The 25782-nt window shown below is 40.8% G+C and overlaps 1 protein-coding gene across 3 annotated transcripts in view; it reads left to right on the forward strand.

The window, feature by feature from the left end:
* Nucleotides 1–25782, forward strand: part of skap1 (src kinase associated phosphoprotein 1) — a 42306-nt gene that overhangs the window by 2542 nt on the left and 13982 nt on the right. For all 3 annotated transcript variants that reach the window (XR_013935893.1, XM_080478059.1, XM_080478060.1), the window contains exons 4-9: nt 1255–1362; nt 17674–17754; nt 17875–17958; nt 18069–18193; nt 19292–19355; nt 21565–21759. Coding sequence is in view for 2 of the 3 variants with exons in the window: in XM_080478059.1 (XP_080334185.1) it covers nt 1255–1362; nt 17674–17754; nt 17875–17958; nt 18069–18193; nt 19292–19355; nt 21565–21759 (657 nt within the window). In the remaining variant the exon portion in view is untranslated. The remainder of the gene's footprint in view (nt 1–1254; nt 1363–17673; nt 17755–17874; nt 17959–18068; nt 18194–19291; nt 19356–21564; nt 21760–25782) is intronic.

The following is a 25782-nucleotide window of genomic DNA, read 5'->3' on the forward strand; positions in this document are numbered from 1 at the left end:
TACTTCTTCAACAGAAAAACTAACACTTGCATCAGTTTTACATGTTTCCCTCTGTTAACCCTGTATAGAAAATGTGCAGAAGTTATGTAGTGTTGTTGTGACACATTAGCTGTGACACATTCTAATGTCAGGGTCTCGTATTAAGTTGAGCGAAGTTTCTTCAGTTAGTGGGTGGATGATTCTCTATTACCACATTTTTGCTGAAACATATCATCTCTAGCGCCCCACAACCTAAATGTGGTATGGAAGATGGATCAATACACCAAAGTACATATAAGAATGGAATAGTGAGACGTTACATCACAAAACAGTAAAACCTAATTCTTAATCAGTAACATTAACTGACATTGGTGATACTGGACAGAGGTTCACCAACCTGTCAAAAAAAAAAAAATCATCTAACAAATGTAGAACAACTGAAGAACAATTTTAGAAAAATTGTTGTAATTTTGCCAAGACTGAGGATTTATTTTTGATTTTAAAAGTTTACCGTGACATATCTAACTGTTATATCTAACATATATAACATTTTGTCTATTAGGGCCACAAACAGGTTTTTTCTTAATTTAACGTAAAACCCAACCCTCATACTTTCCCCATTAAAGAAACCTAAGAAATGAGGGCACAGAGACAGCAATTGGGAAAAATAGTTTCTATTAAATACAAACTAACTTTGAAGGTATTTCAGTGTCACCTATAAAAAGCAGGGTCACGTTGGGCTGGTTGTCCTTGGAGAGGGACAGACAGCCACACCGCGGTGCCCTTGAGGTTAGAGAGGCCAGCATGTGACCAGAAGCTGTTCAAAACCCACCGCTGACAGGATACCACTGTGGGTGCATACTGTATTTTTTGTAAACTATGAATATGATGAGTTGACAGAAATTATTTCCCCAGTGGGATTGATAAAGAATTTTTCACATTCAAACCTTTGCGATTTTTGGGTCAAGCCAATTAATCTCAAACGGCTGGAAAACCAACACTGTCACAGCGGCGAGCATAAAGCTTGACAGAAAGGCCCAGCCTGTTGACTCCAGTTGAGGATTTTTTCCCTGTGAGGAGAGGTGCTTACCACTACACCAACATTAGGGTGCCTATTGTCGTTATATATAGCTTTATGGAAATTGCAAATAGCTGTGTTAGTTGTTTCTTTATATTTAACATATTGTCCTGATGTTTTTGTAGTCTGGGTTGTGCAATCTGTTCTCTGTCTGGATATTTTTTGACTGGCTTCACTTGCTTCTCTTTCACCCTCAGTGGACGACGATGGTTCTGATGATAACCGCAGCTCCAGTCTGGGTCGCTCTGCCCAATCAGACGACGCGTCAGTGGCCTCTGACTACCAGGATGATGGAGCTCCTGAGTGTGAGTGAACAGCAGCCGTGCCGCTCAGTCTCTCTGCGTGTTTGTGTTTCATTCTATTAGCGCAATGCGGTGATCAGAGCTCAAAAATGCCTGATTATAAATGAGAGTGTCAGTGCACTAATGGCTCTTTGTGCTCAAACAGTAAATGAGAAAAGGAGAAAGGAAATTTGTTTCTGAGCTGTAAACATGAGGCCAAGACAATCCAGAGGCAGCGCAGCACAGCGGGGTGAAATTTCAACCCCGGTAGAGTCACGTCTATATTGTCATTATGAACACGTGTTTGTGCTGAACGGCTACAGGACCTCAGGGTGGACAAAGGAAAAGGTAGAAAGGAGGAGTCACAGAGGACGCTGCAGTATTCCTCAGAGAGCAGTGCAGTTTGAACCTGCCCACATGCCAACACCTCGCCACAGGAAGCACAGACGCTCCATTTTGTTCTACATTGCATTGGCGCTCGCCCCCTTAATTTGAAAAACAGATCACATTTGAGAGATTTCCCTGCTCTGTGGCCTCCTACCTCTACTGACATCAGTGGCTCCTCCTCTTTCGCTAGGCCACAGTTCAGGTAGACCAGCCTCACAGAGACCTGAATGGTGACCTAGAGCTCCCTCCAGTGGCAGATCCTTTGTTCCTCCGCTGCCTCGTGATCTTTTCCCCCTTGAGCTGTTGTGTGTGGACTATTCACGGCATGGAGGCAGCCCACACAGGGAGGAGGCTCTGGAGCTGCAGGCTAATGCAGTGATTGATTGACCCCGATCCCCTCTATTCTTTCACAACTGGGTTTGAAATACAACACTGTACCTGAGGGGCCATGTGTGTTCCATCCCTCTCTGCCTTTATCAATCTTTCCTTCTATCTTCCCTTCGCTGACTCGCCGCCCTCCCTTTCGAACTTTTTGTATGACTCTATGTGCCAGCTAATAGCCCTTGACGTGACATGCCGCAGGTGGGCATAATTGACTCTGCTGCCTCAGGTACCCATCCAAACAGCCTTTTTTTTTTTAGCTTCTTTCCGGGGGTAAAACCAAGATGTTTGTAGAATTTCAAGACTAGAAAAAGAAATATTTTTTCACTGCTTGTTAATCCCAGCTGGACCCAAACCCAAGCCCCCACGTGATTTTATAATTGGTTTAATGAACTCAACGGACGAGGAGCTGCCGCGTATCCCCGCAACTTTAGAAAACAAACCCCGGCAGATGGTGCGAAGATCGACCACAATAAGACAATGATGATTCATTTTTTTCCGAATTGTTCATTTCAGATTAAACATGGGGAGATTTACTTTGGAGAAACAAACAAAAAATCAAACCATAAAACGCTTAAAAATTTCCCCTTAAGGCCATAATGGTTGCGTGCCTAACTACAAACGGTGCCGTCTGTTACAGTGGAAAGTGATGGCTGTTAAAGCTGGAACGCGATGTCATGATGTTGTCTGTGTTAAATGTGAGATGCAGCCAATTATGCAGCAAAAACCAGAATCCTTTTTTCCCCCTCTTTGCATTTTGCTTTGAATATGGAGAATTAATACCCCTCCACGCTTAATAACTGCACGTTTTACTGTTTGATCGATAATCATAACATTTGACTTTGTGAGAAAAAATGTACACCTCCCAGCGCCGCATGGTTTATTGCAGCCGTGTTAGCGTAGTGAATGGCCTGTGTCCTCAGCGAGAGGGCATGCGGAGTTCATAGTTCATCCTCTGTTCACCGGCGGTTGAAAGATATGGCTCACACTTTGCTGCTGGGCGGTCCGTTTCAAGGCAAGAGGGAGCGTGAAATAATGACCAGACCGCTTAATGAAATAAGAGACATTTCAGGAGGAACGGGAGCGACTCTTTGGGTTTTATTTAAATTTTCTTTTCATCCTTTTAATCAGCAGAATGCCTTTGTTTTGAAAATGAATGATAATTTTGTGATTTAGGGAGGAGTGTGTGCCGTGTAAGGTAGAAAATTGAGTTTTTCTTTTTCCTCTTTTGAGTTTAATGGTATCGTTTCATTTGCGCTTACTGTACACAATGGAGACTTTGTGACTCGGAGGATGTATTATGTGTGGTAATCGACTGCCTGCCTTCGCCGCTCTCTGTTCCCTAACCAGAGAGTGAGTGAGTGTGAAGTCGATGGCTGCTTTTACACGCAGGAGGAGCCTGTGCCATTTGATTAGATGCGCCGGCCTGTTGTCTTCAGCGAGCTGGGTGACACCAGATTTGTAATAGCTGACAGGAACAGATGGAGCCTCCATTGTTGGCCCGGGTGTCTGCATGGTAATGTGAACTGAGTTTCACCCGCCGACCGCACCAGTGACCTGACCACGCCTGCAGCCACACCCCGGCTTCGTCTGCCCCCTCCAGCATTCTCTCTCACTCTCTTCTAAATATTCGGGGCTCTCAGGATTTTTTTTTTTTCGTCCACTCGCACTCCCACCATCACACGCTCGCAGCCATTCCAGTGCATAATGCATACACAAACAAATATAGGCACAGCATTTCTCCCTCTGGTGTGCAGGGTCTCTTCACATGCCCTCACGCACATGAAGAGACCCCAGGAGACAGCTGGAGATGTTTTGCTTTTAGCCCCGTCATGCTGTTTGCAGGTCAAGTTTACCAAGTCGAAATGGCCTGTTTGTTTTTCCTGTGATTGGGGAGCACCGCTGGGCACTCGGGGATGTTTGCTGGAAAGCTGCAGCAGTGACAGAGCACTGCACGAGCAGCTTTGTTTCGGGAGGCATGCAGAAAAGATGGCTCTTTAAATACGTCTCGTAATGATTCTGCTACAATGCTCCGTATTTACCCGGGAAGGATTGCAGACATCAGATATGTAAAACCTCAATTCTGCGTGTGGTGCTGTTTCAACCATCTTTTATCAGACTGGACAAATTAAAATTCGAGTCGATAAGACAATTAATCCCTCATTTTTTATATCACTAATGTACAATTATAGATATTTTACATAACTATTTTTATATTTCATCACAAAGCTTGAGATTTTAAATTTTTTTCTTTGGGATTTGGCGTTCTATTATGTATCATGATACATTTCAGGCTGCACCTAAAGGTTTGACAAACACTTGTTTACAATTTCTTGGCTTCTCAAAGACCAAACAAAACATTTTAACAAAAAAGAAAACACGATAAGCAGATGAAAAGACATTAGATCAGGAGTAGCTATTACAACTTCTGCACAATTTGTGCAAACTTTGTGTAAACTAAAGAAACATTTATTTGTACCTTTCATATTTCACTTAAAATAAAAGAAAAAGATCCAAACATCTACAGTCTGTTAGTTCAACAAACGATTCGGAGAAAATGCTCAGAAATCTTCCCGGACAAGAGACGAGTCTGACACCTTCAGACAAGTTTCGACCTTTTCTTCTCGGTATTGGGCTTAAAACAATACGCTATTCAGTAGTTTCATTTTACAGTGTTTAATTCTGTAAGTTAGTAGTGTAGATTATTCAATTTAGCATGTAGCTGGGTAGATATACAGGTCACAATGTTTTTTTTTTGTTTGTTTATTACTGATAAAACCAATTTTCATCTTTCTTTTCTATTAAACTCATTGTAGAGTAAATGAGCATATTTGGTAACTTGTGCACATCTTTATGTTTGCTTGCTAAATTGAAGGAAATATTAGAATTCGGGAAAGATAGTTGTGCCTACTGTTCGGACAGGGGTTATTTTTGTAGTCTTTATTAAAAAAACATGAACACAATAGTGTTTTTAGTGATCCAGTTAGTGCACATCATTGATGCACTTTTCTTAAGAATATGAAAAACTCAAGTAGTTTTTCATAACATTGATACACTGAAAATGACTGCAACTATTTTTGAAGAGACACCTAATATGTCTAATATGTCATATTCCGTGTGCTTTATTATAATCCATCTTTTATTAGTATTAAAGCTCATTTTGAGAATTTTGTAACTGTAAATAGTGTTATTTGTATGGTTTTGTCAGTTCTATTCCTGTTTGCAAGAGATTTGATTGTATTGTTGTCATATAATGGAGTGTCTTTATACTAACTTTAAAGTCTTGAAGTCTTTAATTCCGCCTTCATTTTTCAGTAGGAATCTATTAAGAGTGAAACTAAAATATTTGCTACTTTTACTGTAACAACAGACTAAAAAGCACCATCTTTAAAAGGACCCATGCCGATCATTTACAGATATAAATAGTCACAGATTAATATTTCTTGAAGCTGATTATTTGATCATTTGAATGGAAGTTTCTGCTTCTTGTGAACGAAGCGGTGATGTGACTTCTGTCAGTGATTGCTGTGCTGGCCCCAATTTTCCTAAAGCAATTACCGAATGCAGCAGGATAAACAATTTGAAGTTATGTCTCGCTGTTGCCTGTTTCTCATTTGAATATGCGGAGCCAGTGCACAGTAACAACATTATTACACTGCGCTGGTTAATAGAATATTAAATCCGAATTCTGTCCTTTTGGCTGAGGCTTGAAAAAGCGATTGAAGTCGGAGTGTTTGTGAGGTTACGTGCCCGGGTCCCCTGGCTGGTACGAGAGAAAAAACCCATGATGCCAGCTGATGGATTGACGCTCCATTAGGGGGTTAATCAGCGTTCTTTAATGCACCAACTGGCTGTTGTGTGTGTTTGAAGTTGAATTAACGCTTGGAAAAAGGTGAAGTTTGTGAAGACACACAGAAGAATGTTGAAACGTTTGCATGTGACACTCTTGGTTGTGATTGCCCCGGTTTCCCTTCTTTTAACCCTTTACTGGGCAAAAAGTCAATTAAAATAGTTTTTTTTACCATGATTTGTTGTTGGAGGATAATTCTAAAGAAAAATAAAGACACATCATTTGGTGCGAATTGTACGATCATATCTCCTGCAAAGTGAATGAAGGCTGACCGAAAACACGCATTATTTCTTGTAAGAAATTGCTCTAAATGAGGTTTATCCTCCCTTAAGGATTGCATAGAGAGTATTGTTTGTACATTTAAAGATAGGTACTGTCACTCTCAGTGGGTTTCTGAGTACAGTGCTCATGTTGAAGAACAGTTTTATAAAATATGTAAGATAAATACATCACTGCTAAATGTTCTAACTGGGAATAGATGCTTTAAAGTAAAGGGGCCAAACACTTTGCTGTTTATGCTATTATGAGACTAAAAATAATACCTGTCCTAATAATTAGTTGTTTTTTTTCCATTGAAGTGAGAACAGATGCACAAGTAACCAAGTATGCTGACCTGCAGATAGAAGGTGAAATGCAGAGCCTGGACAGTGTTTTGGCTCTGCAGATACACCCGCTGTGGGCTTGTCAGTCGTGCTGTCTGCACCCACTTACTGAACTTTTGACCTCCGGCCTCTCGCTCGACCAACCTGTGACCCGTCTGCTCTCCGTCCAGTCGCATGAAGGCGTGAGTGACCCTCCTCGTCACATAACGCCCATCAGTCACAAAGTTTCTGCGCACTGGCTGATCACCGTCTACTGTATCTGTTCGTCACAATATCTGCCCGGAGAGTCATTTTTCACCGTATTCATCGGTGTATGGATTTTGTGACATTTGGATAGTGGCTGCTCGTTTGCGAGGAAGCGAGGAATATGTTAATGACCTCCACTCTTCCTCATTCTCCTTCACTCTCCTCTCCTCCCTTCAGTCGCTGTCTGTGTGCTTTTCTAGAAAGACACACACACACACCACGAGGCAGAAGCAGGCTCTGCGCGTCGTTGCGACTGCTCGCCATCAGGGTTCAAAAGTTCATGCTATTCCCCTAGGGCTACTGTGCTGCTGCAGATGCTGATAGTCTTTTCTTTCTCCCTCTCTCCTGGCTGCCTTTCTTTCTCTCTCTCCCTTGCTGTTTACACTATTAATCTTGTACACTCTCTCTCACACACTCACTCACGCTGCCTGGCAAGAAGAGAGCGGCTTGAAGGGGGGATTTGGACGTGTTTAACCGAAGGGCATCCATCACTCTCATCTCTGGCTTCGCCCCCACCAATGGCCACACTGTGTAGTTTTTGCATCCTCCCGGTTTGTAAGCCCTCTGATGCAGCTCTCCCCTCATTTGCTTTGTTTTATTGTTGCACTGCATATAATTACATCCCTCCGTTGCCTCTGGTGCAGTGCCGTGTTGAAACCCAGGGAAAACAGGCGAAGGTAAATGTGCAGCAGTCCATCTGTAAAGAGGCACATAGGCAGAATGCAAAGTGGGAAGCTGGGGCAGGGTGGCTCCTAATCTCCCCCAGAGCTGTCAATGTCACAGACAAATAGCAAAACTATCAGATGCGGCGGGTTCACCCAGAGGTTAGCGTTCCCAGGTACCTCCTGCATTCACTCCCTCTCTTTCTCCCCCTGCCTTGCAAATGAGAATTTGATTTTGCCCTCCACTGGAATCCATTTCTGGAGATGAATGAAGTTTCAATGCCAAGCCCAGGTGGCCCCGCTGATTTCTTAGGGAAATAAATGGAGATGGGAGAGATGTGTTGGCCTGTACACAGACAGTGACACGGCAGCCTCCAGTACCTTCGGGATTCCTGTGTTTAATTGTTGCTGTAATGTAGCTCTTTGAGGTCATTAACATGCCCTTGTGGTGGAGTTATCCGGGTATGTGGAGGATGCTGGGTAGAAGTCACCGCGCTCTGTTTGTGTGCCCAGTGGGATCAGACGCTCGTTTACTGGCATTTCTCCTGGAAGGATGCTTATCTACCGTGCTTATTTTTACCCATGATTTATAGCAGCCTTTAGTGTAAGTCAGGGACCAGTTTCATTGTGAAGGGATTGAAAACATTAGTTTTTATTTAAAAAAAAAAAAAAAAAAAAAAGCACTCAGATAATTAACTTTAAAATATAAATTCCCTGCAGCGCCGATCACAATTAAAGTGAGTGAAATGTCAGGCTTAAATAAACACAATTGAATTATTTATTTTCAAATGTACTATATCAGGCTATTTGGCTTCATTTAATGGCCTCAGTGATTGTAATCTTGTAATCTGTTGTGTGGACGTAATTTTAAATTATTACCGCTATTCTTGCTGTTTTATGGTACATATATTTTTCACAAATGTACGCTCGGAAAGGAACTTCTGCCACAGATGCATTTGATTTACCGTTTTGAATGAAGAAACACAAAACACATGTTTTCCGTTGTTTTCCTGATTAATCTCCTCAGTATTTGTGAAAAAAAAAAATAAAAATCCAAGAATGGAGTCAAATCAGAGTTTCTGAAAAGTTTTTAAAGAATTAAAATAGATTGATCCAAGGGATTTTTCCATGATTACCTCTATGTGTCAGTTGAAATAATCTAATAAAATTGTAATTATGTGATAGAAAAATGAATGAATAACTTAATCACAGCTTTTTTTATAAAGTTGATACTAAACAGAAAACGTAAACAAAGAAGATCAACAATTATGTGTGTGTGTGTGTGTGTGTGTGTGTGTGTGTGTGTGTGTGTGTGTGTGTGTGTGTGTGTGTGTGTGTGTGTGTTGTATAAAAAGCAAAAAGTTCAAGAAAAATTATAGAAACATAAAATAATTTTGGCTATAAATTGATTTGCCCATATTAACAGTAACATTTGTTTTCATTCATATGAATGAAAAAATAAAAACAAATAAAAGTCACTGGTTTTCATTAACATGTGGCCCATTTTTTCACTTCAAAAGAGAGATTTGTTTAGTATCACCTGTTGCCAATGGACCTGCTGGTGACTTCTGAATAAAGTAAAAAAAAAAAAGAAAGTATCATGTAATTATTTATTGATATATTATGTACCAGGATTGAGTATAAACTGAGAGGCATTTGTGAAAAATGGCCATGGGTTTAAATTATTGCTCAGTGATCACACTGCAGGGCCACGGTCCTTTCTTAAAATTACATTTAAAGCATTTAAGTGGAAATAGCAGGAACATTTTAAAGGTGCAATAACTGTAGACTCAGAGGGCAAATGTGTTGATTTTTTTTCCTGAGTGTTTTTCCCTCCAGGCTCTGTCGTAGACTGCGTTATATCCCATTTTTATCGCAGACACGGAGGCTCCTCTGTGGGCCCGAACTCCTCCATTGTTGGTATTTATATTCTTACCACTGTTTTTTTTCTTTTTTCTGTCTCTTGTCAGTGAAGCAGCTGAGAACCATCCCCAGCGATTAGAGGATCATTGTATCTGCAGTTAAGCATTTGAATAGTGGTAGTAAATCTAGAAAAGGGAAATTCAGGGTCGCTGTAGACGCTGCTTATGGCTGCCCAGGGGGAAGCCGATGTCACATAGTAAATTTAGCCCCTTAGTGTCTTTACAGTGGCCGGCCTGTGATGTTTAAATGTTGGGATCCAGCGAAATGGAGACCAAAACGGCTTTACATCTATTCTACTGTAGAAGCTCTGAAATCCACTTTTTTATATCTATTACTGAGTAAGTCAGTCAACTTAAAGAGGAGAAACACTTGGTATCCTGGCATGACAGCAGAGATGCAGTCTAACTAAATGGGGATCATTTCAGAAGAAAGATAAAATATTTACCAGATTATGTCTCTGTACTTTTTATTCCTTTGTTCTCCTTCAATTTTATTTCATTGTGAGATTATTGTCTAATATGATTGGCGTCCCCTGATCAAAAAACAAAACAGACCCTAATCGTTTCTGCATAAATTCCGGCTCCCATTAAACATTATTAGGCGGTGATGCAGCCTGATATAATGCACTGCATGTTTTCTTTGGTTCAAACGCATGCATTAGGAGGTTCTAAACATGGTTTATGTATCGATGACTGAAGTCCTAATCAAATCAGGGGGAGGGAGGAGGGCAGGGAAGACATTCTGCCCTTAACCTCAGTGCCTCTCAGTCTCTCTCCGCCCCTCTGATGGCCGCCTCACTGGAGGGACATGCAGCCAAGGCCTCCTACTGTAATGAGGAAAAATGTATCAATTTAGCCCGGCCTGTGCGCAGATTGAGCGCCGGCTGGGTGAAGGTGCACCGAGTGAATCCTTTCTCCTAATCAAGGACGGTATCGAAGAGTATTGCGGTCTCCGGCTGGTAGAATCAGCAGCATTCCTCCTCGCAGCCCCCTCGGGGCTGGGGAGCCTCTGCCTTCTGTTTCACCTCATCAGCAGGGTTCACCGGGGGGTCAGGTCCTGCCCCCTGATGCTGCATTCAATGCAATACCTCTGCTGTGAAAGCCCCGCTCTCAAGGACTGAGCAGAGGAGAGCGAAAACATATGATAACTCTCAGATCTTTATTTCTACCTGTGATTTCAGGCGAGGTGGGGGGGGGGGTCACCTCACCACATCTCTAACAATACCATTCACAGTGTTAATGGAGGCTTTCCCTTGTGCTAAAGGATTAAAAATACATAGTTTCCTTCACATTTCTGTATTTCACAGTGAAAAGCTGATGCTCTATTATATTTTTAATTTGTTATGAGACAAGTAAAGCAGTAAAAGATGATGATATGGTGTAAACATGTATTTTCACTCTCCGTCTGTTGGCAGGTCGATTTTAAGAGGACAAACAAGACAATAAGCAGACGTCCAATAAAGCAGAAAGAATAATCGTTTTTAAAGAATTCTGTCACTAAAAAATGTCATATATTTTCAAAATAGGAGAGTAATTCTGTAAATTCTAACAGATATATCACCTTTCATAGTCAAAAGGTTTAATATGCAGTAATAAAACAAATAAAACAAAAGGTACAAGCAGCTCAAAAACACAATACAACTACATCAAAATCCTCCCAAGATTACCTAGTAGTAAAAACTATAAATTTACACTGCAATCTTATATTTTAAAGGCATCTCAAATCAATTTATTTTGTCTTCAAAAGTGGCTTTTTTCCTCTTTTTTGATCTGCAGTTTCTATGTTAAAAGACCAATCTGTAACTGTGAGATAAATTGAAAATAAATCAATAATGGTAGTTGCTGCAGCCCTAAAGCAAATAAAACAACACCTGATATCAGTTCTATACAACAAAAGATAAATCCATTACAACCTTATGAGCAAAACTACCTGTAATCGTCAACTTTGACATTCAGAAAAGTCTTGTTTTAATTTCATGTTTTTTTTAGGCCAAATGATTGATCCATCAACAAAAAACAACATCCGAGATGATCACATTCATGAGCTTCAGAAATTAAAATAATTCCCAGAAAGCTACCTGCAACCTTCCAAAACTTTGATATCAGAAATAGTATTTTTAAACAGTTATATTTTATATTAGCCAGAAGACTGAAGTGCAGTCGGGAAATAGAAAATTATTTTTTTATAAAAAAACCCCCCCCAAACAATTGTAGCCTATAAAACATCAACAAGTATCACAGTGAAATAGAACAAATTTACAAAAACAAAACAAAAAAATCCTACAAAGCTATGGAACGTCAGAATTAGAAATATACCCATATATTTATATAAAGATCCTCAGATTGTGACCCTTGCTCTTAGGAATGTGGTCTGTTATAAAATGGATGACAAAATGAATAATTCCTGACATTTTATATTAAAGGTTATAAAATGACATCTGACAATATTATTTGCAACTTTATTTTCGGTGACATTTTTCAAAATCATATCATTATATTGGCTATATTACTGATATATAATCAGACAGAAAATAAGGAAAAACTGAATTAGAAATGATAAAAGATAAAAAAAAAAAAAGAAGAAAGATAATGAGAGTCAAAGGCAGCAAAAATGAAAGTAATCCCGGTATACAATGCAAATTTCTAAACACAAATGTCACAGAAACTATTTGAATCTGACAACTTTGGCATTTTGGAAAACATTTTTAAAAACTTTTTCACTACATTTTATCGGCCTAAAAATTCACTTGTGTCACTTTGTCAAATGGATCAATCATTTTAATGCTTGTTAGTTAAATCTGTGGACGACCAAAACTACAAATATACAGTGCAGCCTTAAAAAACAAGCCCAAAAGTCTGACTTATTTATCAGGAATTGCATTTTTCACTGTGAATTATGTAGAATTTTACAGGTAAAATGACTGAATTGTAAGCAGGAAATGAGCAGAAATTGAATCAAAATGATATAAATTGCTCATCAAAGTCTAAGGACACAAAAATGTTATTCCCAAAAACCTTTATATCAACCAAAACTACAAATACACAAAAAGAGGAGCCCCAAATAAACAGCTTGATCTGCAGGAATGACATTTCTCACGGTTTAGTGATGTTTCAAAAACATTCCAAAAATAAAAAGATAATCTGACGCCACAGCTCAGGCAGACAACAAAAATGAAAAACATTTAAAAAAAAATGCCAAAACGACACATATTTATTACTCGAGAAATATAAATACTAGACTATTATTACAAAAAAAAAAAAGGAGATATAGGAGGAACATGAGAGGGTAGTATTGACAGACGTGACAAAATATTGCTACTTAATTTTATTACCACATCTCACTGAACATTTGGTTCACCCTGCAGGAAATGACACTTATTCCACGTGGAAGCAAGATGCTTTAGGCAGAACCATAAGAAAATGCTGCACTGGCCTGCATTTTCCTGCCTTATCGTATTTTTCCACTCATCGTGCACTGCTTCTCCCCAGTGTGAGTGTGGTGGATGGGTTAGAGACGCGGTTCAGGCTGGAGCATCAGAAAGTGCACGCAGCATCAGAAAGTGCACGTTTCCCCGGCTGCTGTCGCTCCGATCGGCCGCTCCACTCCCTCAGAAGCACGATGCTCGGAGGATCTCTCACTCTGCACCAGCCTTTCCATCTTCTGCAGCACCATCAACATCTCCACTGCATTTATTTTGGGGTGTTTTCATAACATCTTTGTTGGGTTATGACCACGGTTAGATCTAATGTAACGTATTAGTCCTCCCACCCAACCATTTCCCTTCATTTTGATTCACTCTCTATCCAGCCTTTGATTGACTTTCAGCCTAACTAAAGTGGATTTTAATGAGAGAATACATTAACTCCCTCTGGTCATGCTAACATAAATCAGCCTTTTCTTGCGGGATCAACTGCTGAGCTCATAACACCATGCTGAGAGAGTGTGAATAACCAAATGAGAGATTGCGACTGGGGCAAACCGCTGGCAGCTCAGATGCATTGTTGTGTTCCCCCTCGGAGGCGAACACGAGTTCAGAGCAGAAGCAACAGAACGCAGCGCTTATCAGCACACAGGTCAGCTTGCTCAAGGAAACGCTGCTTTGTCGGGATCAATTAGACACATATCTCCGGTCAATTTCTATTGATTATTCCCCTCCATTTGGAAATGGGGCAACTGAAATCTTTTCTTGCTGATGGGCGCCGAGAGATGTTAGATTCCGTTAGCCAGGCCCGTAGCAACTCCTCACCTTGATTTACGAAACGCGGGGATGCGACTCCAACATCACATCTATCTGCTTCTCTTTGTTGGTAATTGCACTCAGCTAAATAGGTTATGCTGAAATATCAATAAATTGCCATCAAATTAATGTCAATACCGAAGCTGTGGATGGTGCTAATTAAAAAGCAAAAGGGATGAAAATGAAGTCATGGCATCGCCCTGAATAATTGATAACGCAATTTATGATTTTTATGAAAGAGTGCCGTCTGTCTGGGACTTTGATGAGGCCTTAATTAGATGCATTAATGTGTCTCTCTGTGCCTGCACTCAAACTCCAAACTCAAACAACCATGATGGTTTTCGGAGGGTTTTTTTAACGCTCTAAATTACATGTTTTCAAATAACATTACCTCAAAAGATCCACTTAAGGTTACATCGGTCCCAGAGAGGTGTTAGTGTGTAATTTTCGTTTAAAGAGGCATTGTTAGCTCTGGGCCAATCAGCCTGTGCTTCTGTTTAGGGTGGGATCATGGACTTGAGCAAGGGGAGGCGTTTCAAGGTTGTGCAGTGACTCTGTGGCCGGATCCAGAACTCTTGTTTCTGTTATAGGCAGTGTTTGCGCCACGCTTAAAAAAATAAAGGTTCATGTCAAACTAAAGTGTTAAACAGGATTGTTTTGGAGTTTTTCTGACGCTCTCAATGAGACATTTTAGTGTGTGATTTTCATTAAAGGAGGTGCTGTTAACTCAGGACTAATCAGGCTGTGCTTTTATTCGAGGTGGGATCAAGGGGATGTGCAAGGCTTTGTGTGGTGACTCAGTGGACGGATCCAGAACTGTTGCGCCCCCTCCACTCACTGTTTTCACCCACTCTGTTGCACCCCTGTTTATTTTTTTATAGAGCCCTCAAAGAAATAGAATTTTGACCAGAGTGTGTTGTTGAACTTAGTTTAAAATCTTAGAAGTCGTGTTAATGGAATAAAATCTCTTAAAACTTAAGAGTGACCAAATGAAGAACCATTTCACAATTTCTACCTTCAAAAATTGGTAACTAAGCTAAATTTCCTCTGTGAAATATTCCTTCATATTCAGCAATATTATTTTTAAACAAATGAACCTAAATATGTTAATAAGCTGCTGCACATGCTCATTTAACCTTTAAAGGGTAAAGATTTTAAAGAAAGTTTAATATTGGAAGTTGGAGGGTCATTTTAACGCCTAAGTTACACATTTCCAAATAACGTTACCTCAGAACATCCACTTAAGCTCACAGAGACGTTAGTGGGTAATTTTCATTAAAGGAGGCTTTGTTAACTCGGTGCCAATCACGCTGTGCTTTCCTTTTAAGGTGGGATCATGGACTCAGGGGAACCAGGATTCAAACCGGTGTCCCACTCACTCAGGGGCGACCACCAGGGTTGACTACTCTAATTATAAACATTATTACGTTTATACCTAAATTATTAAGAAAGTGGGGTAGACAAATCATAACACATCAAGACAAATCAATAAAATGTGTTCACATGTCACTTTTCTCTAAAAAAAAACATTTTTCAGCCAGGCTGAGATTAGAGAAGGATCAGGTGATTTCAGACTTCAGAATATTCTTTGGCCAAGCCACCTCAAACTTCCAAACAAGAGTTTTTGCTCAAAAATGACTCATGAAGGGTAAGGTTGTATTATGTTTCACATCCAGGTCGGAAAAGTCCCAAAGATTTAACAACCGATGTGTTTCAGACTTCGTATCACAGCACATGTTTAAGACCTGCTGGTATGTTTCCACACAGGTTACATTTAGTGTCAGAGTCGGGGTGGGAGAGGTGTTTACTGTGACTATGGAATGATCTAAAGCCTTTGTGGACCCTACACTCAATGTTTGCACCCGCTTTGTTCCAGCCCTGTTAAAGATTCATACAAAGAACAGTCAAGTGAGGTCAGGTCACCTGCGTTAACGTGTTCAACACGCATGAATGTGTAATGTTTATTGACTCGAGCAGATCGGCGTGATCCCGTGTTGATTTTGCACCTCCTCATCTATTAGCCAGACTCGACCTTTGAGATAAATGAAGAGCGAGGGAAGCAGACAGATGAGGGGATTACAAGTGGGCCGCAACAGGGAAGCAGGCCAAGGAAAAAAATGGACGGACTGCCGGCGGATAAATGAGGTGGAGGAGCATAATGGCCGCTGTTTGTTATGATGTACTGAATCAGGTTCTCTTTGACAAAACAGTCCTTAGCACCCTCTGTATTTATAGTGTCACTGGTCAGTCCATCCACAAAGGCAGGCTGATGATATGTGAGCGTGTTAGTGCTGTGAGGTGTCTGAGGCTCTGCTCTGGAATGACCCGCTCATCCGTCAGCACTGCAAACTGAAGCAGCGCCGTGTTAGCGGATCACACATCAGTTTGGTTAGGAACTCAAATCTCTGTTTGATTCTGAGTTAGCTGAGCGCAAAAAACAATATCAGCCTGACTTTGCGCTCTGGATTAGAGTTACTCAAATGAAACTCATTCAGAAAAGAAACACCAGAGGTTCAGAGAGCTTTAGCTTTAAGTAGAAATACAGATATCAATGGAAGAAAATACTCAATGTACTGAAATCGGTTCTCAAAGTATGGAGGGTTTTGAGTTTTAATCTCATGAATCTGATAATAATGTGATAACTGTAGAAATTGTATAATGAACTTTAATGTGAGTGTGAACAGGCTCAGTGCAATTCCTCACGGAGGTTAAAACAATCCAGTTTGAAGAAGGTAAGGTGGATGAAATACAGATATTTGTCCACAAACTTAGACAGCAAAAGTAAAAAAATCCTCAGACAAATACTAAAGTGAAGTACCTGAAATGTATACTTAAGTACACTCTCAACATTACATTGTTTCTTTGCCCCTCTGAAAAGTGAGTACCAGCCTCTGAAGTGGACATTCGGCCGCCTTGAATGCCCACTCGGTTTTCAGATTTCTGTGAATGAGACTGAGGTTCCTGTTTGTGTGAAGTCGGGGTTTGCTCTTTGTTTGAGCCAGTTGTGGGATGACATGTTTGGTTTTTCCCAGCAGTTAAACAGGCCTCTCCTGAGGGGGATGGACTCCAGGCATTCCCCTTGTCATCCGTGCTCTGAATGGGGGTGTCACACCGGCTGTGTAAATGATCTTCCAATGGCTTCTGCGTTTCATGCTAAAAAGGAGCTTTGCTTTTTCTTCCCCTCTCTTGACTGATGAATTCAGAGGAAGCGGGGATTTTTTTCTGACATGCAGGAAAGCCAGGTACTCCAACCCCTCGAGGTCAACCTGAGGTCAAGTTCCCTCTTCTTATGGCAAAAGGCTTGAAATGAGACGACTAATTAGATTCTTTAGTTAAAGTTTGGCCCTAACCTCATCGCGGAGCAGCTGGTTCATAGTGAATCTCTGGAGGCAACCTGCTGTGAAGTAGTTAAGACACGTCTCACTCACACTGCACAGCCCCGGCCAGCTTCCAGCTGCCTGATCACAAGGAAATAAAACCCAACAAAGTGATCTTCTCTCCCGCACAAGTTACAAAGTAGACTAAAATCTAAATTAAGTTCATTGTGCATTACCGAAAACGACTTCTCTAATTAACTTAAAGCTCTCGGGCTGTGCCATTGTCTTATCATGTTTAAAATTTGAGTTTGCAAATGGAACTGAGTTGTTGAATTCCCACAGGACGGCTGCTGTCGTTAAGTTGCATTGTGAGCAGATGAACGGACTGCAGTGCTCAGCAGCACTGTACGAGTATTGATCCCAGTTTCTTAAAGCCGAGCGGGGATGTGTTTGATCCACCGGGGTTGGAGCCTTTATATTCCCAGTGAGCGTCTGAGTGAGCGTCTGAATGAGCGTGTGTTGGACAAAGGTTTATATGCTGGGAAATATTTTACTGACATTTGACCACATAATGTGTTTTAGGGGATTTACAAGGAAACAATAACAACTTTCTGTATTTTGAGCTTCTCAAATATGATGTTTTGCAGTTTCTCTCTTTTTTTAATATGAATGCAAATTACAGTTTTTTGCTCATTGGATTTTTAACCAGCTGATCTTCCTGTGCTCACAGACTTTGGTGACATCCCCCCAGTGGCAGCCCAAGAGCTCAGCAACATCCTGAAACAAGGATACCTGGAAAAGAAGCGAAAAGGTACAGCAACACACACCAAAGCTTCAGAAAGCACCTTCTGGACAAATCTCATATTTCTACTGATTCATTGCTCAATAAACTCACGTGATTTTTAATTTGGAACCTGCACTTCTTCCTCAGACCACAGCTTCTTTGGCTCAGAGTGGCAAAAGAGATGGTGCGTCCTAAATAACTCCATATTCTACTACTTTGGCAGTGAAAAAGGTTTGTTTAAATGCCCACATGCAGAGGGAGACTTTATATTTACCTGCTTTTAATGACTTTACATTGTCCTGCTCCTCCATTTCCTCCTCCCCCCCCCCCCCTCCTCACAGACAAACAGCAGAAGGGCTCTTTCTATATCAGCGAATACAACGTGAAGTTGGTGACCAACCTAAGAAAAGACTCGAGAAAAAATGCCTGCTTTGAGCTCAACGCTCCGGGACAACGGCCTTTCCAGGTCTGTACTACAACAGCTAATACGTCCACGTTCTTCTTCATAAAATTACATTTAGAAAAACAATGAGTGGATGAAAGATAAAAAACACTCAATAAATGAAAAATAATGAATGAAATGTCAAAAAATGAATGAATACGTTAAGAATAAATGAATGATTGAAATATATAATTTGAAAGTTAGATCAAGTTTAAATAAATAGATGATAAATGAACTTAATGAAATTCAGAGGTGAAAAGAAGAAAAGAAATAATGACAAATACATATGCGTTTGAATTCAGTTAAAATATGAGGTCAGAATATTTGTGAAAAAGCAACATGATGTACATGAATTATATTTCAGTTTAGGTATCATCTTTGAGCTTTTCGCATATTTCTGAGTGTATGCAGGCCAATAAGCCTCACGAAATTACAGTCCTGAAATGCTCCTGTTAACACCCCTCAGAGGTGTTGTTGATAATCAAGACAGCTGCTCACATACAGAGTAAAATGATGATTTCAATCCATTTTTGGGTCACAATGTGCAATAAAAAAAAGAAAACATTTTAATACAATATTTATACGGCATATCTTGATGTTTTTGTTTACGAAAATTATTTGTCATTTTTTTTATTGAGCCCTCATGAAAAAAACACCTCATATAAACCTTGAGCTCCTCATTTGGACCTTAATATTGTTGATATTAGAGGTCAATTACGAGCAGATGATTAAAACAAATTCATTTGCAACACTGTGCACTTGAGTGTGAATGGAGTGATATTAACAATGTGTTATTCTCCCCTATTGTATTTTTATTATGAGATTTTGATGCTCCACTATCGGCACAGCTTTATTGGAAATATTTTCATTTTATTAATTAACACCCACACTGACAAACATCGCATTCCCCGGTCACCACAATTGAATATGTCTTAATTAAATATCGCAGAGGGGAACCATCATGCATCTTAAAAATGTCCTATTTTTAATCGTCCTTTTTGGCCCTTATTGGCCATGTGGAAAGGGATTTGATGAATGTCACAGTGATTACAGATCTGTGTGTGTAAATGCGTGCTTGGCTGTGATGATAATCACGGTGTTATTGTCTCTCTCTCCCTCCAGTTCACTGCCAGCAGCCCTCAAGAGGCCAGGGAGTGGGTGGACCAAATCAATTTTGTGCTCAGAGGTCAGCCTGCACCCTTTTATGCTTCTTTGTTTCTGCTCCTTTCTCTCTCAGGAGTGTAAACATCTGCTCTTCAGGCTCTAAAACCTTTTGAATATTCAACATTACAAGTAAAGCAGGCTAACTTTCAATAAAGCATGAGCAAATTTTTTTCTCCACATTTCTGAAAAAAATCTATCAAACATAATAACTGGGAACCGTTTTTAGGTTTGCAGAAAAAAAGGAACCAAACACTAAGATGTTTCGACTATTATAAGAAATACAATAACAAATAGCACCCATGTCAATATTTATCAAAACTGTAAGTGATGCACAAGTTAGCAAATATGATCACTTGCCCAATAAAGGGTTAAAAATGTCATCTTAATGAAAAATGCAGGTGAAGCAGCATAAAGCGTCGAACATTTCTTTTCCTTCCACTGAAGTTTTCTCCTGTTTTCGAGAGGCAGAAAGGTCACAAGTGCAAAGGAGTGCTTTATCATCTCTGACTGGTATGAAAACCACCCGATCCATCACCGCTGACTCAGCCGAGCACACCAGTCCTGAATCTCCTCGTTCGACATGTCACCTGCCGTGTCACACACGCCATCACGAACCTTTAGTTGTAGTCCAGCCCCCCACCCCCACACAATCCCTCCTTCCCTCTCTCCACCCCGAACCCTCCTACCGAATTCCAACTTACAGGAAATTGATTGGTAGACGTTCTGGTTACCCTCCAGTGACATTGATTTCTGCTTGGCTGCTGGTGCTCGGCGGAGGACCTGATACCCTGTGTTGCAGTGTCCAGTCGCCTGCAATGAGACAGCTCCTCCATCTGAGCCAGCGCTCCAGCCTCCACTACTCTAAAATGGGCTCGGGCCGGGCCACTGATTTGCGGGAAGTAACAGACACTCTGCAGTTTGTCTTACTTCCTCCCAGCACAGTTTTTACAGTCTGATCCCGAGCATGCAGAAAATTACTTATCCCCTTCACTTTTACGTGAGAAGAAGACTGACTTTGAAAAACACGCAGTCATTTCTGTGTGCGACGACGGAATTTCAGGAATTTTAACAACATTTTGGAGGCTGTTTGCCTAAAATGCTGGCCATTTTACATACATCGAACAATTCAAGTGCAGTAGTGCCATCCAGTCCCGGTACTGCGTGTTTTTGATGTGCAAAACATCTGATAGTGACAAACTCACGACAAATGAAACATGTAAAACATGCAGGCGCAGCATTACTCCAACAGCAGGAGGGGACAACACTGAATTACAGTCATGTGAGTTCAACCAGAGAAAATACTTGGTCATCCCTGAACAATCACTGACAATAATGCTGTCTGAGACAAGTCAAATAACACAGAAAATGACTTTGTGCAGAAATCGTTTGGCGAACTGTAATGTTTCTTGGATGTCAAAGAGGTGAAGTTTGCATAATCTTTTCTGATTGTTACATTCATACCGATTGACATGTGCAGGATTAAAAGCTACATGCAGACCTTGTGCTGAAGTCTCACCTTTTGATGGTAATTGTATATAAATAAGCAGTCATCTGAAATCTATATAGCTTTATTTAATGTACATCATTTGTTTATCAGTTGACACGGATTCAGAAAGAATCAAATGTATAATTCCTCAGAAATGCCCTTTTTGAATTATTCTTGCACATGCATGACTGTGCAATATGTCTTCATCAAAAACACATGATAGAAACATGATTTAACAGGAAAATGTGGGGAAGATGTGAAAGGAGAAGCTAATGTGCACTGAAGAGCAGTAAGTTGATTATTTGTTTGGTGAAAATAAACAAAGAAATATGCTAAATTAGTTAATATTTGTCAAAGAAAAGTGATGAACATCTGATGAAATCTTTAGTTTTCATACGATCATATCATGTGAATGTCAATAGAGGCATTTGTGTAATTTTCTTCTCATTTTGAGCTGTTAGAAATAAGAATTGAAATAGTAAAAGCTCACTTTCTCATGGCCTGATTAAATTCTTACTAAATAAAAAGATGAACACTACATGCAAAGGGAAAAAAAATGAAGTAAACGGAGTGTGTGGTGCTCATGGCTGCTGTGCGGCTCGTGTGTGAGCCTGTTGTGCACTGCGGTCCCTTCAAACATTTCTCTTACTTTAGCCTTTAATGCATATCTATTGTCTTTTGTGCCACGCTGCGCTCCATCTTGACGCTAACGCCGCCTATGGCCTCGTCTCGCCCTCCCTCACAGATCTCAGCTCCAGCTTCATCCCTTTTGACGACGATGAGGAAGAGGAGGAGCCCTACGATGACATTGAGGGGCCGTTGGGCTCCGCTCCTCCTCTGCCTCTGCCGCCTCAGCCGACGGCCAAGGCCTCCCAGAGGGGCTTGCAGGACACGGGGGAGGTGGACGAGGAGGACGAGGATATCTATGAGGTGCTGCCAGGTAGGAGGACGTGGCAAAAGACACTCCAGCACAGACCCTCCTCATACTCACTCAGATGAATACCCAGTCCCTCTGACTCACTCCAGCCCGGAGGGATATTTGCGGCGGGATTTACTTGCGATCTCTCCAGGCTGCGAATTTTGTGTAAGCAGCTGCCCTCCTCGCATCACCCACACTCCCAGGCTGATCACTCATTTTAAATCAAGCAACACTAATAAGCTGGTCAGGGCTGAGGCGTCTGCTGCAGAGGCACACAGAACAGGAAGAGCAAGATTCACTTACTCCAAATCTGCTTCCTCTGCTCTCCCCCAACACTTATGTTGTTGAAATCAGTGAGAGCCAGCCGGTTTCAAAATGTTCTGTCATACAACGTCCAATTAGCTCATGTTGCCAGGCAACAAATAGCCACAATTCAATCCACTTCCACAGTTTTTAGGCTAAAATTGCCTGGCAACAGCAATTCAGTTGAAAGGAAGTGAAAACTGCATCTCCCAGTGCTTAAAATAGTTCTGGCACTCCTAATGTCCCGTCTTTAATAGAGATTAGAGTTTGACTGACGAGACGCCGGGACAGTGTGTGAGTCTCCTACTGTGGGAGGGTGAAAGGGTGAGGGAGGGGAAACAACCGCATGTGTCAGGACGGCTACAAGATCCCAAGAAGGACAAAAGGGGTGATCCGATCTTCTCAGGGCCGTCGTCCATCACGCTCCCTATTAAATAAGATACATCAAGATTCAGTTTCACTCAGTGAGTACATTACCTTTGCCAAAATCACTGGCGAGAGGGAAATCACTCTTCCAACTGTCACGCTGCCGTTCAAAGCCATCTGGGAAAAGGTACAGACCCTGACCACAGATGGCATATCGAATGACCCGCTCTTTCTTTCACTTTCTCACTCCTTCGCTTATCAATCACTCTGCACCACTCTTTGCTCAATTACAGCTTTTACACAGTGATTAGAGGATGATTGGTTATTGTAAGGAACTGATCAGGCTGGGAAGAGCTTAGCAAAGATACCTATGCTTACCAGGGTGGTTGACATAGCTCCCTTTCTGTTGAAAATACTTTTATAACAAGGGGGAGGGCGCAAAATCTATCCTCTGCCTCATAGTGATTATTGGCCTTTACCAGCAGAACGAACAAAACACATCAATAATGCACTGCTAGTAAGAGCTGCTAAACATCTTCTCATTTTATCAGAAACAATGACGATAAACTCCATTCTTTCAATCTTTTACCACTTTGTACTACTCAGTGTGGAGGGGGACTGAAAGAAAGATGTCGGTTTGAGTCCGGGCCTGGCCTTTCTATGTGGGATTTGCATGTTCTTCTGTGTGTGCAATGGTATTTTACAGCTATTCCAATTTTCTCCCACAGTCCAAAAACATGCATTTGAGGTTAATTGGTGACACTAAATTCCCAGGAGAGTGTCTGTCTCTTCTCTGTGTTTGTGATGCAGATTGTATTTGTTAATTTTTTGATGCAAAGCACATTTCATGTCATGAGAGCTGCTCAATAAGTGAAGCTTATAATTATTATTTATTCTGAAAGGCGTCTTCCTATTTAGCTTTCAACCGTCACACCTTTTACAGTATTGCTTATATACACGATACAGTAATATACATCATAGTGAGGTCAAAAATGTCCGAATTAATCAGAGCTAGGTTGAATACTGAATAAATTTCCCATGGAAAATTATTATTTTAGCAAAACATTACTTGAGGAGGAGTAATAAAGTATTTAGATGAAAACCTACTTAGTGAGTATTTTCTATGTAAAATTCAGATTTGCAAAATTAGATACGATGACAAAAATAATTTCTTCAGTTTGAAATAAACACATCTTTCCAAAATAATACATTAAAGCAACTTTATACGCAAAACGAATTATTATGTGAATTATCAAGATCTTTTTGTAAAATGTGTCCCTCAAAAACATTCTTGCCAGTCTTTTTCTTTTCAGTTTTGAAACTGTTTAGTTTGAACATAAAGACATTTTTTTCCAACAAGAGGCCAGAACGCTGAATAAAGTAATTTTACATTCCTTACGTTAATTTTGACAGTTAACTCGACCACCGTTTTTCATTTTCTGAACCGGGTGTTACAGTCACCATAATTTTCTTAGAAACTCATGAAAACCTCTGTTTTTTTAATTGTTTTTTAATTGTGTTTTAATTGACTTGTGCTTTGTGTGGATGACTATTGTTTGTAATTTGTTGTGTGACATGTAATCCCCAAGAGGCTGCCCTGTGATGCTCTGCTACTGCGACAACCACAAAAAGAGTGAAACGGCTTTCTGTGCTCACAAATAGTCTGAGATAAGATAATATATATATATATATATATATATATATAAAATCTGTCAAATAGACGTCGAAAAACTCTCATCTGCCTACAGAGTCCTGAAGTGATTTTACAGGGAAGGCAGGAAAATTTTAGTATTAAAAGCATTGACTAAAAACTAGAGTATTATTCACTATTTGATTTCATGTTCTAACGGCTTGAAATGTTTGTTAAAGTGTCAAAGTTTTGATTCACATTAACATTGATGAGACCGTTGGGGGGTCAGAGGTGAACCGCCTCCTATTGGACAACATAATGAGCGGATGGTGAGCGGCTGCAGCAGAAAGCTTTACCTTCTCTGTCCTAAAAAGACTCACTGTTGTTGATATCGAAGTGTTAAGTGTTTTTTTCTTCCTGCTGCTGCTGCAGAGTTTGTGTGCAGCCACATGACTTTGAGGCTTTGCCTGATTGGTCACATGCAATCCGGGGGCGGAGCCTGAGGCAGAAGCCTCTCCAACAGATAATGAGATTATTTTAACATATACCAGTTAAAAGTAAAGGTAACTAGTGGCTTAAGTTTTTCTTCAGAATCGTACTCAAGTGAAAGTATTCCTCTCATCAGTCCAATTCATACTAAAAGTTACTCATGTAAATGTATTGAAGTGAATGTGGTGTGTCACTTCTCACATCTACCTCTGGATTCAACAGACTGACGTTTCAGCGCTAATTCTACTATTTCGGTACCATAATGTCCTGCCAAGATTTACAGAGGACAGAGGCATGCTGGGAAAGACGGGCAGCGTGATTATAAGAGTCTTTCTCTCTCAATAAATAGAAATATTCCTCTCTCCGCTCATTTATAGCTCGCATGAATGTTTAAAATTACATCGCCAGAGCTGTCATTCAAGTTTTTATTTCCTGATCTTGTTAATATTAAACATCCAGAAATATTAAGTCTTTGCAGTATTCTTGACTGCAGCATAATTTTTTAGGTGATGTGAACCCCCCCGACCCCCACCACTACCACCACCACCAACCGCTCATCCACGCACAGCCTCCATCGGTTTTGTTGCAGCATTACTCCGAACACGCCTCGGTTTGCAGGCAGAGTTCAGAGCGACGGCTTGTATTGGCTCCGGCACTGATGACTGATTTTATTGACTGGAAAATTAAATCACTTGGATGTAGAAACCGTTGGCCCGTGGCGGTGGCCTCTGGATGGAAATGATTCTCCTCTGTAGAAGAGTCCCGGACAAATGTTCAAACCTGCTGCAAACAACATCATGAAAAAATGTGGCGCAGGAAATAAGTGACTGTGTTTCAGCTGTTAGTTGGAAGAAGTCGGGAGTTCAAAAGAAAGGAAAACAGGAGAATGCTAAAGAGCTTCAGGCATTTAAACACAAACAGAACCACAGATATGCTTGCAGATGCAAAGTGTGTGTGTGTGTGTGTGTGTGTGTGTGTGTGTGTGTGTGTGTGTGTGTGTGTGTGTGTGTGTGTGTGTGTGTGTGTGTGTGTGTGTGTGTGTGTGTGTGTGTGTGTGGGGTGTGTGTGTGTGTCATCTCTGGTTCTCTTCCTGGAAGCAGAAGTGCAGGTTGTGCTGGGAGGTGGATAGTGTTGCTGGGTTGTGGCACTGCTGTCAGGCCGCCCGGGTTACGGATGGATGTGGGAGACCGAGGGCAGGCGTATCACTGTGTCACCTCTCAGACCACCGCGAGCCACGCCCCACAGTCAATGACACG

The sequence above is a fragment of the Lipophrys pholis genome (assembly GCF_963383615.2).
Source record: "Lipophrys pholis genome assembly, chromosome: 1".
Taxonomy (NCBI): domain Eukaryota; kingdom Metazoa; phylum Chordata; class Actinopteri; order Blenniiformes; family Blenniidae; genus Lipophrys; species Lipophrys pholis.